Source organism: Lycorma delicatula, chromosome 11 (assembly GCF_047948215.1).
Source record: "Lycorma delicatula isolate Av1 chromosome 11, ASM4794821v1, whole genome shotgun sequence".
Lineage (NCBI taxonomy): Eukaryota > Metazoa > Arthropoda > Insecta > Hemiptera > Fulgoridae > Lycorma > Lycorma delicatula.
In genome coordinates this window covers 14,638,646-14,653,678 of record NC_134465.1, presented here as the reverse complement: position 1 = coordinate 14,653,678, position 15,033 = coordinate 14,638,646, and the positions used below count along the sequence as shown (strand labels likewise).

The 15,033-nt window shown below is 27.4% G+C and overlaps 1 protein-coding gene across 4 annotated transcripts in view; it reads right to left on the bottom strand.

Moving 5' to 3' along the window:
* Positions 1–15,033, bottom strand: part of ZnT77C (Zinc transporter 77C) — a 192,089-nt gene that overhangs the window by 37,169 nt on the left and 139,887 nt on the right. For all 4 annotated transcript variants that reach the window (XR_012758335.1, XR_012758334.1, XR_012758333.1 and 1 more), the window contains 3 exons: positions 12,194–12,428; positions 6,593–6,778; positions 2,966–3,091 (listed from right to left, as the gene is read on the bottom strand). Coding sequence is in view for 1 of the 4 variants with exons in the window: in XM_075379090.1 (XP_075235205.1) it covers positions 2,966–3,091; positions 6,593–6,778; positions 12,194–12,428 (547 nt within the window). In the remaining 3 variants the exon portion in view is untranslated. The remainder of the gene's footprint in view (positions 1–2,965; positions 3,092–6,592; positions 6,779–12,193; positions 12,429–15,033) is intronic.

Here is a 15,033-nt window from a genome sequence, read left to right as displayed (position 1 = left end):
TAAATAACTTCTGTCACAATGAGGCATTGAAAATAAAAGTTAGCACAGTTTTAGTACTGTTAGTATAATAATATTTTAAAATTCCAAATAGAAAAATAATAAATAAAAGATGAAAATGAGATATGATTTAACTTAGAGCAGTCAGTGACACATTTATATGGAAATTTAACCGTGTATTGTAATCGACCAAGTACATCGATCATTATTTTAGTTAAATCTTATTGAAATCGATGAATTTAATTAAACACGGATCTTAATTAATCGAGAAAACACGACTTAATTTACTGTTCATTTTTTATTAAAACTTGAACTTAAATATGCTTTATGAATAATATTAAATAAAATGTATGTGTAATGTAAATATATGTAATATGTTTTATAAAATAATATAACAATGGTGGTATTAGGCAAGAGCAATTAAAATTCAATTTTCATAAGTGGAATCAGATATAATCACAATAATGGAAACAATTTTTAAACCATATGCTAATTTATATTATTAACTGCATAACAAATACAATATGTTATGATATAAAACAGAATGATGTTATGTATATTTTAAATCATTTCCGATGATACCATTGTCTTAAAAAATAACATTAATTAAAAAAAATTAATCGCTATATATCTTTATGTACGACAATGTATTTAAAAAAATTTTACAACATTGCGTAGATACAAGATGAATCAATCAGCGTGTAATATAACACACTGAAATGCTTAATTATACATTTCAATTGTTACAGTTACGATACATATTTCACATTTTCTATTATAATCAAAGTAAATTTATATGTGCTGGGACAAGAATTCTGTCACAGCCATTTTCAGTTTTTGTAGTTGAATACAATGCACCTTTGATTTGGTTTATGTTGGTCGTATTTTTCCCAGTATTTTAAAAAAGCTTCTGTGAACTGACATTCCAGCTTGATCAGACCAAAGACCTAATCCACCTCCATCCAAAAACTACAAACCAAGTACCATACATTCCAAAACAATATGAACTTTCATGTTTTAGACGCTTCTGTAGCTTCAAATATTTACTTAGTTCATCAATGTGCTGATCCAATTCATCAATGTCTACTTTGTTGTGAAGTAATGGCTCACAACCTTGTCCATAGCTTTAAAAGCAGAAACGAATGGCACTAATCTGAGGGTTCAAAGATTTCCATAAACTTCTGGATCGAGAAATTTGTTTGTTTGTTTGTTTATAACTTCCTGCAAGCATTACCCTCAAAATACCACCTTGATCATTTTAGGGTAAACCATTATCCAAAACAGTTTGTAAGGCCAAAGTAAGGCTTTTTCATGACCGATAAGATGAACCAATCCATTCCAGTATAAATAGTTTACATAACTTTGTAAAATAACAGTTCAGATGTTATATACTTTTGGATGACGCAAACTTCATCTTCTTCATTGAAAACTGTAGGATTTACAGTACTGTGGCATTCTCTAGCTACACTTACTCATTACCGAACCAACAAAACTTTTCATAATCTGTTTCAAATCTTCATAGGTTTTCAACCTAAATATGTGGTCAATGGGGCGAGCCTCTTCTATACTGCTTACTGTAATGCTATTTTTCTCATTGTTGCTATTGTCCTGGCGATTTCTTAATTCCCCCGATAATCTGAAGCAATAAGGGCAGGGAAAAGATGATGTTGTTGTTTGCTGACCGTTCACAATGAGAAGGATTTTAAAATCCAAGGCATGCTTGAATGGAGTATTATTCAGATTACACAACTTGAATATCAGCTTGATGTTTGTGTACATCTCCTTTATCCGGGTATTACGCATATCACAATCAATCTATTAACGCTAGTTAAAACACATTTTTTGCCAGTTGTTCCTCTTCAGAGGCCAAATTTTTTCTATTCATGTCACTTTTGAGATTTCACAATGTTTGTTTGCCGAGTAACACTCTGGATACACAGACATGCTTATTTTGAAAATATTATATATTTAAGGTTTTAGTCGTATATTTTTCATAATGTACGAGTACCAAAAACTTTCTACCAATGTTATGGTGCATATGTGTTATGGTGCCATTACGGTACACATCTTTATGTTTTCATCTAGCATTGAGTTGGAAAGAACTGGTTCTTTCGGTATTAATGTTATCTGTGAAACCGCTGAGGAAGTTGGAACAATACATAATTTAACCCACCAAAAAAACATCAGAAAGTAAAAGTTTTAAGCAGCTCAGAAAAGGAAATTATTTTATACTTGTGTAAGTCAGAATCTCATTCAGAAGTTCTCTTCTGAAAAAATACTGAATAATACTGTAATTTCTACATCTACAGCTTTTATTTAGAGAGTAATAAAAGGATATAAAGTTAACTACAAACTTTCATCTCCAAAAAAAATAACAATTATAAATACTACAAACAATTTTGATAAAAATTCTATTTGACAAAAAGTATTCAGTTTTAACAGCGTTAAGTTTAGCATAGTTAAAAATTAATACATTAAATACTTATAAATATATGAATTTTACTGAAAAAAAATACGATTAAGTTTTTCAAGTTACTAGTTAGTCATTATTTGTTACATTCATCATTAGTTTTATATCTATAATAAAAATAAAATTAATTGTAATTTTTTTTCTGTCAGTGGCTTATCCTAGTTATGAGAAATTATAATATTTATAGAAATATAATTAAGATAAGCAATCAAATTACAAAATAAATTATTAAAGTACTATGCATGCATACAGTATTAAATAAGAATAAATATTATATATGCCAATACTATAAAGTGTAGTGACCATCTTATTCAGTATCAGCTGGCTTTCAGTATAAGAATTAATAATAAATTTGATATACACAAGTAAGTAGTAATTAAAATCTCACAATTGCTGAACTTTAAAATTAGAATTACATTTATTTAAAATACAAATATTTAAATTTATCCAGATTTAGTAATAAGTTTATTTTAAAAACTAAAATTAAAATATACTTACTGTAAGGGTAACTGAATATAAGTAATAGTACTGCAGATATTATCGATAATATTGGATCAACATATTTTGCCACATTTTGTTCGGTAGAATAAACAATTATTGCAGACAAAATAACAAAGAAACAACCTGAAAAACAAACAGAAATAGTATTATAAGAAATTGCGATATAACATTAAAATAATAATGAATATCTAATAATAGGCTACTTGTAAGAATTAAGAAAAGTTTGATGTACATCAAACCCTGGGACATTAAATCATAAATATCCTATAATATTCAACTTTAAATGTTAAGTTCCACCAGCAGCTTTAAGGAGAATCTTAAGTAATGATTTCTGAGTGCTAAAGTATCATTCAACGACAGTATAGCTATATAATAAAGATAAAACAGTTTTAGTCAAAGAACACAAATGAGACTGGATTCTTTATAAAAGTAATACAAATAATATCTTTCCAGCGTGAAATTATTCGGATAGCCCAGTAATTAAAAATATTACTTTTTATTATTTTCATAAGTTTATGGAAAAAGATTCAAATTAATATACATCTTATCTTTAATTATCTCATTAAAGTTATTCCTCTTTTTTTATCATTCTGGATTTGGATAGATATGTACAATACAGAACTTTTCGAATATAAAATTTCAAATTTCAAAACCACTAGTGTTGATTCAAGAAAATTCAAACACTTTTATCACTGAAAATTTCAAACAGAATTGGCACAATTTTATAGAATTCTATTTTTATTACAAGCAATTATATGCAATATTTGGATCCAAAATTCTTTAGCCTTCATAATAAATTCCCAGTTTCCTAACGGAAAAATTAATATTGATAAAAAAAATAGATAACAATGATCCCTACAAAGAAAGAATATTAAATTTTTTCAATGAAAATGCAAATGTACAATTTTTTTGCTACTGTGGTGGTCATAAGTTCTACTTTGTATGCACAGCAGTCAGAAATGAAATTATTTAATTAATTTTTGCAAACACTATTGGTGATTTGGAAGGTATTCATATATGCAGCAACCTTTCTCTTTTGTTCCAAAAACAAACTTGACTTTGTTTTATTATTGTTATTTTGTTGTTACTGCTATTTCAGTGAAGAACAGAGAGAAAAAAATCCATCAAACCAGTCAAGAGACTACTATGAAAAAAATTTCAATTTACCTATAAAAATAGATTTTAAGTAATAGACTTCTTGAAGTTTGTGTTGAGTTTTGAAAAGATAAAAAAAAATAACCTCAAGAATATGATTTTGGCTTGCACAAAAGGAAAGTTGTTGTACTTACCGGGTAGAAACTGAATACGTAATGGATTGTTTATTGTTACTAAAGGTTGGATAAATTTATTGTTTTACATGATCTAAACCAGTTAATTCTTGGATCTGGATGTATGTAAAATAGTGTATGAGGTTCAAGAGGTTATAATATTAGTTTCTTTTTCTGAGAATAATGATAATGCACGCTGAATGTCCAATGCTGCAGTCAAAACAGTGAAAGTATCACTTTAGGGCTGTATATCACTGGTATTTTGTTGGGTTTGGTATATTGATGTATAGATGTTTATTCGGGCCAGAGAAGAAGGCAAATGGAAACACCGCTTCACTTCTTACTTCACTACCAAGATTAAGAAGGAATATTTAAGAGTGGCTATGCCATTTTCAAGAGTTATTTTTCTCATGTCAGTTTGCCTGAAACCATTTGCTTACGGCATGTATATTACATCATAAATATTTATTTTTTATTTTTTAATTTTATTTTTTTTTTAGTATAGCCAGTTGTTGAAATGGTTAACTTGCTGGCTTCTAAATCAAATTATATAAAGTTTAAATATGGGCAAGGTGTGGCAAAATTCATTTATTCTCAGAATATACTTATATGCATATACAAACATGTCTGATAGTCTTAGCAATAAAATAAAATAAATAAATAAAATATATTATTCAGAACTATAGTAAGTTATGTTGTTTAAAAAACATTTTAAAACTTAATTGCAATAAAAATGTTGCATAATATGTCAAATTTTTAGTAATATGCAATTCCTTACAATTATTATGTATATTATTAATCTGCAGTACTAAAACTGTTGAACCTTCATTTTATTAAAGAGATATGGTTAATTAACTAATGATCACAATATGTTTAGCAAAACATTTATCTGTAGTATTTACAGAATAGCTTGACTGTTGCAGATTTTGTGGGCAGAAAATCATTAAATTTTTAATTATCTTTGTAAAAAAAGTATGTGCTTTGCCTCATTACTTTAATCGAAATTGCATTTAACAAGCCTAACACTATAATTCATTATTTTAACTAACCTTTTATGACAGCTACCTTGAAAGTAATAGGCTACATATATGTTTATAAAAGTATTTTACACAAAATTATTCCAATTAAGCATTATGAGTGTTTTATTATGATCATATAACAAAGCCTACTTCTCTTAAAATCACCGCCAACATTGAGGCACAATAGTGTTATGCCAAATCCTCATTGTACACTTCTACAACCAACCATTTATTCAGTACTCAGTAGCTTCTTTTGATTCATCACCTCTTGTGAATCGCTTCAGTCACACAAAATTTTGATTTTACCAAGAATATCTAACAAAATAAATCTAAAACCGTAATATTTGCCTCTGTGTTTATTTTTGGAATTTTGTCATTATGTTCTTCCCTGAGACAGTTGGCAATGAAAATTATTTAAGTATATCAACTTTATACTCAACAGACAAAACGAAATACATTAAATATAGAGTTTTCAAAACTAATAACACAATACTTTCAGTTGCTTTTGTCGCCATCTTCATGACAGTACTGCTATTCTACTCCTGGTGTCAGCTCATACAATTAATGGTAGTTTTATTGAGTTAGGTACACACGTCTTTAGAAAATCTGAGAAGCGTGTTGGATTTGAATTGTTTCCGTTCATTTGTACATAATAATATTTCTAAGCGTGTTAAGATTTTGATAATGATTGAAAATGATTTTGATAATGAAATCTAAAATAGAACTAATTCTATTTTAGATTTCATTATCAAAATCCTTTTTCAAGTTGTCGGTTGCTATGAAGAGCCCAAAACTATCTTTATCATGAATGTATCTTCAACCATTCCTAAACATTTCACACAGTTTCTTATTTGATGGTAATATCAATTGTCTAATTAATTTTAAATACTACTTGAATGACTGTATGTTGGTGTGACAAATAATGTACTACAGCTAAAAATATTAACAAACTGATCAACTGAGTGCTGCAGTTGTACCGACTTCTAACAAAGAAATCATTAAACATTTGTTAATTTCAAAACAGCCCTCAATTAAAAGAGTGATTCTGTATGTGTAACAAATAACATGAACATACATATTATAGTATTACAGTGCGACTCAGCATAAACGAAAGTAAAATATTTGATAAAATTTCAGTATATAAGTTTCTTTCATCTTGAGAGAATATTTGAATGATGCTAATGACCGTAACCGTAAGTACATAGACTATACTTTTAAATACTTAATATATCAATTTTTTTCAGTACATACAATGAACATCTAAATAACTATGGAATCTAATTACTATTCTTTATTACAATTTTAATATTAAATTATATCAACTTTTTCTTATATACCAATAATATCCCTGCACATTTCCCATAATCCTTGTCGTTTAGGTGGTAGTAAAGGTACATGAACTCTTCTTGTTTGAGAAGACAGTCGTCTTTGTCCATTTGATATAGAATTTTCATTAACAGATTCCAAAACAACATCACCATCTGCTGTTATATGAAGAAAACTACCTTGATGATAAGTATATCCTATAAAAGAGCATTAACTTTATTATATTAAACTTGATATTTAAAAAAAAAACTAATGCAAAATTTGTGTAAATTATACTGATTTATTAACTAGTACAAATGACTTTAAAACAATGTTAGTAATTACAATGCAAAACTATTATCAACAATTTGTCATCCATCACTTAACAATTAACAACTATTATACTAAGTAACTACCACTCGTCAGCACTTCATCAATGACAATGCAGAAAGCAGTACTGCAAAGCATCATTAAAAAATTTTTTTTTTCAGTTAAACATTTTAAACATGTTGTTAAACATTTTTGTCATGTTGTTCAAGATTATTTTGTAATTGAATTCTTTGAATAATTCATATATTATTCTCCAGTATTCATAAAAATATATTCTAATTTTAATGGATATCATAATGCTACGTTTCATCTTTATCATAGATTATGCTTTAATTTTATTTTTGTTTATTTACAAAATTATAGCAGAAAAAGTAACTAATACAGCTGTAAACTTTTGATGGTTTCAAAATATGAACTGAAGGACCTTGGTGTGAGATAACATCACTTCTGTTTTATTGGAATCATTAACACTATTAATTTTAATGTTAGTGATGATAAACTAATGAAAATCAGTTTATCACGGATTGACATCCATGTCAAACATCGTACATGTACAATATCCTATATTCCACAACTAGATTTTGTACAACTCATGTATAAAAAATACTCAGTTCTGTTCTGAGGATCACCATCTACACAAAATTATGAGCGTTTTAATGCTGTTAAAGTCATGACAATAAGAGGAAATGTGAATTTACAGACAATCTTTTAAAGCTTTACTATTAATTAATGATTTGATACTGATATTTATGAAGCGATAATTAGTTTTAATTGATTTTTTTTTTTTTAATTGATATAGTCATCATTATGAAACAGGAAAGGAGACAATTTTGATTTTTAGAATCCATAGAAGAATGTTAAATGAATGTATGTAAGTGATCATTTGTAGGACTGAAATTAATGGAAAAATAACCACAGGTTATTTTATCATTACTACTACCTGTAACAATAGAAATGTTTTTTATAAAAAGGCAATAGCAATTTATAACAAAAAAGGTTTAACTTAAATTAAATTTTTAAGGTAATTGTAAATTTACAATTAGGTTTAAGATAAACTTCTGATAAGCATACTCAATCATCAGGGTACAGAATTTAAAAGAAAGAAATTATATTTCAATTAGCATGTGTTAGGGAGTAACCAGAAAAAATATATACAATCAATTCAAGGAAACAGGTTCTTTAATCAACCTGAAACCCTGGTACTAGAAGAAAACATTTGAACAGACAGATTACAATCTTGGATCAGCAATTCTACATAACTTCAGTTGCACATTCCAAAGCAAACAATTCTTAATGTTCTACTAAGAGGCTTCAGATGCACATTTACAAAATTCAATTACTACAATAAATTAAACGATAGAGTAGGGTTTGACCGATTAAAAACAGAACTATAAGGCCTGACTTTACCAGTAGGCAGCTGAGCTATACTAGTTAGGCAAATTTGTAGAATCTCAGATAAGAAACAGTCCTTAACCAATTCCTCAGTTGCACAAGGTGCCATCCTCTTTAAAAAATCAGCTATGTATGAGAAGATGCCAGTATATGAGGTGTGGCTATTAAATAACAAGAGGCTATAACGAGTGGCTATTAAATAATGCTATAAAATATTTTATTTTAAATTTATACATATTTAGTTATTATCCCCTTTAATATACTACTTTCCTCTATCCCTACAATGCTCCATGCAAATTTTCCGTCGTTCAAAACTGTGCTGGAAGTCTTCTTCTGTGAGCTCTTTCATGATGTGTCCCACTTTTTCTTTCACAGCTTCAACGGTCTGAAATACTGTCTCCTTTTAATGCAGATGACGTAGGGGAACAGATAAAAGTCACATGGTGCCAGGTCGGGCAAATAAGGTATATGCTCTAACACTGGGATGTTATACTTGGTTAGAAACAACTTGACAGACAATGCAGTGTGAGCCAGTACGTTGTCCTGATGAAGAACCCATAACTTGTACTTCCACAATTTGAGCCGTTTTTTTCTTATTTTCTCATGGATTTGTGCAAGGACGTCAAGGTAGTAATAGTGATTAATAGTTTGACCTTCAGGAACTCAGTGAACATACATAATCCCATGAATATAAAATAAAACAATCATCGTTTTGAATTTTGATTTCCTCATTCGAGTCTTCTCGACCATCTTGGAAACGCTTAAACCATTCAAAAACCCGCATCACATCTGATAAACATTCATTGCCATATACTTTTTTTAATAAAATGTAAGTTTCAATAGCAGTTTTTCCAAGTTTCATATGAAATTTTACAACAGCTCTTTGCTTTAATAAAACACTTATCATTTTTTTGGCAAAACAAAAAAAAACAAATGTTATCCAAACGAAGGCTATGGCCAGAGTAATACGTTTACAGAAACTGGAGTGGCAACAATTGAAAAAGAAGGCTTCAAACTACACAGCTGTCGGTCATACGAATTTGACGCATGCACAGTTCTGTAGCAGCATTAGTCTTGTTATTTAATAGTCACACCTTATAGCGTCACAGACTAAACCAGGTTGACTGACCCAAATCCTTCACTACTTATCCAAGGAACAAGAAACACATGATAAGAAAAAGGGTGTAAAGAGGAAAGAAGTGGAACAGTCAACCTGTAAATAGACTGTCTCTGATCAGGCTTGATCGAGACGATTTACGATCTTGCCTCACACCACATATTCATTTATTTTTGTTTTAATATTTATACTTTATAAACTTAAGGAATTTTTTCTTGTCTAATTCAACAACAGCACGGGTTATTTATACACCCTATTATTAAGCTAAATTTAATCCAAATCAGTCTGACCCGTCTAGAGAAACAAACAAAAAGCAAGCCAATATACAAACATACTTTGTATGTATATACATTATTTCCGAAATTTTTTAACGGTAAAATTATGTTTTTTTGAATAAAGGTGATCATACAACATTAAGAACTGCAAATACGGCTGAATCATTCAGAATTTTGATTTTGCTCATTAATTAACCTTGCGTACTTGAAAAATTCTATTCAGATCATTTTTATTTATGAAGTCACTTTGAAAATGAAATGTTCTTGCCAATGTTCCTTTATTTATTCCATTCATGCCTATTATTAAGAATAACTCTTTTTTAACTAGTTCTTATTTTTGTTATTTAAAAGAATATCGTAATTTATGAGTTTCATTTCAGGACATATTATAAAATACTGGAAATTTCATAATTTCCTTTGAATTTGTTTATATCACTTGATGACGATACCAGGATAGTTCATTAACAACATTCAACTGACTAAAATTATAATACTCTTTTCAAGGAAAAATATGCCTCCTATCAAATTTATTGTCAAGAAATTAATTTATTTTAGGAATTTTTTACCTTAATGTTCTCTTAATTGTTTTCTGACAAAATAAAAACTTTAGTACCAGTCCAAATTTAATTTCCTGTCTCCCCAAAACTAATATTTATAACAAAGATTGCATCATTTTCTCCCAATCATTTGGTTGCAGCTGTGATAGGTAAGCTAGCAAATTGAAAGTATTCAAGTGTTTATCATCAATATAACAAAAAATAAAATAGTAAAACTGACTTAAAGAAAACAATAAATCTGAACAAAATATAAAAAATAATGGTAATTTTTTCAAGCCTTCTTTAAATTTTGGTTTAAGAATTCTATATCAAACCAAAAAAAAAAAAATATTAATGAACTCAGTAATTTTTAATTTGATGATAACCCAATAGAGAATAATTATTTCTTTTACTTTTTAGGACAGATTTTTAAAATTGCTTCAACTTTATTAAGTTAACTGCATTCTATTCTTTTGTATTTTTTTAAAAATATTGGCTGACCTACAAAAAAACTGTCTGTTTAAAAAAACCAATTACAGATAATATAAAGACAAGAAACCTTGAAAATATTAAAGCACAGAAATGATGTAGACTGCTATTTAGCATGAGCTGGGGGTCTCTAGAATGCAGAATATGTATCACGTTTCAATTTTATTTTCTTTAATTTCATTGGAAATAATTATAACAAACTAATGAAAAAAAATCTAAGAACATCAACGTAGAAAATTGATTACTTATTTAGAAAATCTTCATTTACATTTAAGAATATGTTAATTAAAAAAAGCTGGTAGAGAGTTTCATAACTTTTCTACTGAACCAGGAAACTTATGAAACTCAGGCTAATGAGAACTTCACTCTCTACAGATGGCTGCTTAGGAGGAAAATTAAGTGGAACATTAAAGTACGTTAAGTATGTGAACAAAAATTATATAAAAAACTATTCTACTCTTCGAGTAAAATTTTGAGATACGGGACCCACAGTGACCCCATATCACCCCCCCCCCTCCAAATTGCAACTAAACTTAAATCGTATCAATGGCCCATATTCAGAAGAAATCTTACAAATTTTCATAAAAAACAATTAAACCATTCTAACTGATGATATCCAGCAAAAGAATAATTGACTTTTTGTCAATTATAAAGTAAAAAACTACTTTTTTTTACTTAAAAAGTAAAAAAAAAAATTAATCTTATTGTCCCTATCTCAAAATGAAATCACCCAAATATGATAAATTAACAAACACATAAATAAGTTGTGTACTAATATAGTGGAATCATCTAATTAGTGTGACAATATGACTTTTAGTCCAGAAATTACAAAAAATATAAAAAGGTTTTTGTTCCTACCTTTTTATGGGGGTTTGAATAAGACCAAAAACCATCAGAGGTATCTTAGCTACTGAAAGGGTATTCACTAATGTGAAAAAATTTATCTACCCTTTGAGCAATTTTTTGAGGTACAGGAACCACAAGGTCAATATCTCCCTGCTCCCTCTACCGATTGTGAACAAAATTAAATAACATTAATGTCCAGCATATAAAAATTAAGCTAAATTTAATCCAAATCGGTCTCTTATCTGGAGAAACAAACAAAAGTGAAGGCCAATGTACATACATACTTATGCATGTATGTAAATATATTATTTCTGAAATCTTTTAACGGTAAAATTATGTTTTTTGAATAAAGTTGATCATACAACATTAAGAACTACAAAATCCCTGGGGTGCAAAATTTAATCTCATTAGCAAATTTTCTATCGTAATGTAAACTACACAACATATATAAGAATTTAGCTGAAAAAGTAAAAACTTACAATGGACCATCTTTCTCCACAAAAAATGGTTCGGTTAGTAAAAGTGCGGCTTGTATATGCAAAAAAAGATTCACACGAGTGAACTGAGAATCTTCTTATGTTTTTGAAGCGAGTTAAAAATAATTAAAAACTTGTTACAGTAAGGAAAAACATGTACAAAACATTCTACCTCCAATAAGAAGATAACAGATGAGATTTAGGCACAGTCCAGTCAAGCCAATATAAAGTACCGGTATAGGATGATGCATTTCATCAAGATGACTGATATGAATAAGTGTTTGCAATGCTTCAACCAATAAAGAGAAACATAATGATGCCAGAAAAACACATCCAATCAGCATCACTAGTACATCAATTCTCGCCCAACCAAATGTATTCCGTAGCTCTCTTTCAGGCTGAGCGTACTATAAAGAAAATATGTTAAAAGATTGAATAATATTACGCTTAAAACCATAAGTTTAATATGTATCGTTTATCAAAGTAAAATTCATCATAAAATCTTTTTTCTTTTACAGATTAACAAAAATCCTTTCTATCACCTTATCGCTAAAATCACATTTCACAGAAATTTTTTAAATTCAACAAATTTGTTTAAACAAAAGTAATATTTTTAAAAGTAATCAGAAACTTAAAATATAACAGAATTATTTTGCTCACATCAAAATATTTTCAATTGAAAACAGGTCTTTCACATCAATCGACTTTTCCACTTATAAAATTGATTTGATGTTTTCACTTACACGGATAACTGAAAAGTACATCTAAACTGCAGTGACTGCAACAAGTATTAATTTTAAAAGATTAGAAACAGTTTCAAACAAAGGTATAAAAATATATTTCTTAATATTTACAATCAGAAATAATCTTTGTGTATCATTTAACAGGTAAATCATGATATTAAAATAAATTAGCAGAGAATAATTCACAAACCTACTACGTGTAAATCTGAAAATACAGATACATAAAATTAAATGAAAAACTAAACAAAGATAAACCAAAATATTCTCTGGCTCCCTAATAAACACATTTTTAATCATAAGCTGTCCCTTTTTGTCAGTTAAATTCATTTTTGGGACTTTATAATGGTTTTAAAAACATTTTCTATGCAGAAGTAATTTGCGTGTTACCATCAAGAGCTAATAAAAAGCAATTTTTTAGATTAATAAAAATATCGTAATTATTTTACTTCTTCGGTATTTATAAATCATAAATAATTTTCTTCAATTTACTACAATGTATTTTCTTTAAGGGTGAAATTTATAAAAAAAAGTTTTAGCTCAGATTAGGAATTTTAGGAGCTTCCTTCGTCATTTTTTTTTTAAAAATCACCAAGAGTAATTAAAAAAAAACTTTAGAATTTCCTGCAACAAAACTGTTATTTTTCAGTTCAGTAATTTTGAATTAACTCCTCTGTACAAGGTGAGATTTTAATGAAAATAGCTGTCGGAAAATTAAAAATTTTTTATGCATTTATCTTTAACTACATTGTAATAATAATAATCTTAAATTACATTGATGATTATATAATTTTATTAATATTAGCATTAATAAAATTATTATCAAATAGTTTACTAAAGACATAAATAATATCAGTTAGAAATGCATAAGTATAACTATTTATTAAATATTCAATCGTAAAAGTAATCAAGTTATGAACATTAAAAATTTAATAATAACGAATAATGTACTTTGAATTTTTCAATCGTTAATATTAATTGTCACAACACAACATTATTTTTTACAACAAATATTTAGTATGGTTGCACCCTAATAAATACAATAAATTAAATGTTCGACTAAAGTTTCATCAAGATAAAAATTGCATAAGACAACAATGAATAACTTACTACTTTTAACATTTATTATTTTTCTTTTTTAAATTATTATGTTATTAATAAAATATTATCATTAATAATTTTATTAATCATAGCATTAATCATAAATCATTTTATTAGTACTAGAATTAATAAAATTATTATCAGATAGTTTATTAAAAGACATAAATAAAATCAGTTATAAATGCATAAATAAAATTATTTATTAAATTATAATAATTAAGTATTTGATCGTAAAGTAATCAAGGTTGAGAACATTAAAAATTCAATAATAGCAAATATACTTCAATCATTGTTGAGTTCTTCAATCATTAATATAAAGTTACTAATATAAAATTCAACAATAATATTTAACTGAGCATTATTCACTAGAAAATATTTAAATTTTTTTTAATATAAATTATTTTTTCTAATAAGCATAATATAAATTAATTGAAAATAAGTTAAATATTAACGATCGATTTATAATAATATAAATAAATTTATATTAAATATTAACTTTTTGTAATAATTTAATATGAATGATAGAACTGTTCAAATGAAAGTTAAATTTTAAGATGTCAGATAAAAGACCTTTAGAGAGCAATCTGCTACACCTGATCGGATAATTTAAAAAATATAATTTTATTTCAGTAAATATAAGGTATAAAATTCTTTTAGAGAAAGCTACAACCATTAAATTGTAAAATTTTATACGCATATCTCGGATAACATGTGTGTTTTAACTGAATGAATTTTGTCATAACAGAACATTAGTTTTTACTACAAATAATTAACGGGACTACACCCTAATAACTGATTACGATTCCATGTAAAAAATAAACACTGTAAAAATTTAGTAAGCGATTAATAAAATTTTAATTTATACATAAATTTCAAAGAAAGAAGGAAGGTATTATTTAATTTTCATGTTATGAAAGATGATGAGAGAACTAAACATTATGTTATTTAAATACCTTAAAAGTATTAAACCTTCAAACAAGTCGCATTGAAATTATACAGAAATAGTTCTAAAAGCTTTGGGATCTAATTATCAGCAACTTTTTCAATGGAGTAGAATTACTTCACAAACAATAAAAACTACACTTGACTAAGCTTATTGAAAGATTCACCTCTCTTCGTTTTAGAGTGAAATACTTTTACAACGCTTAGAAAATACTCAAATATCATACAA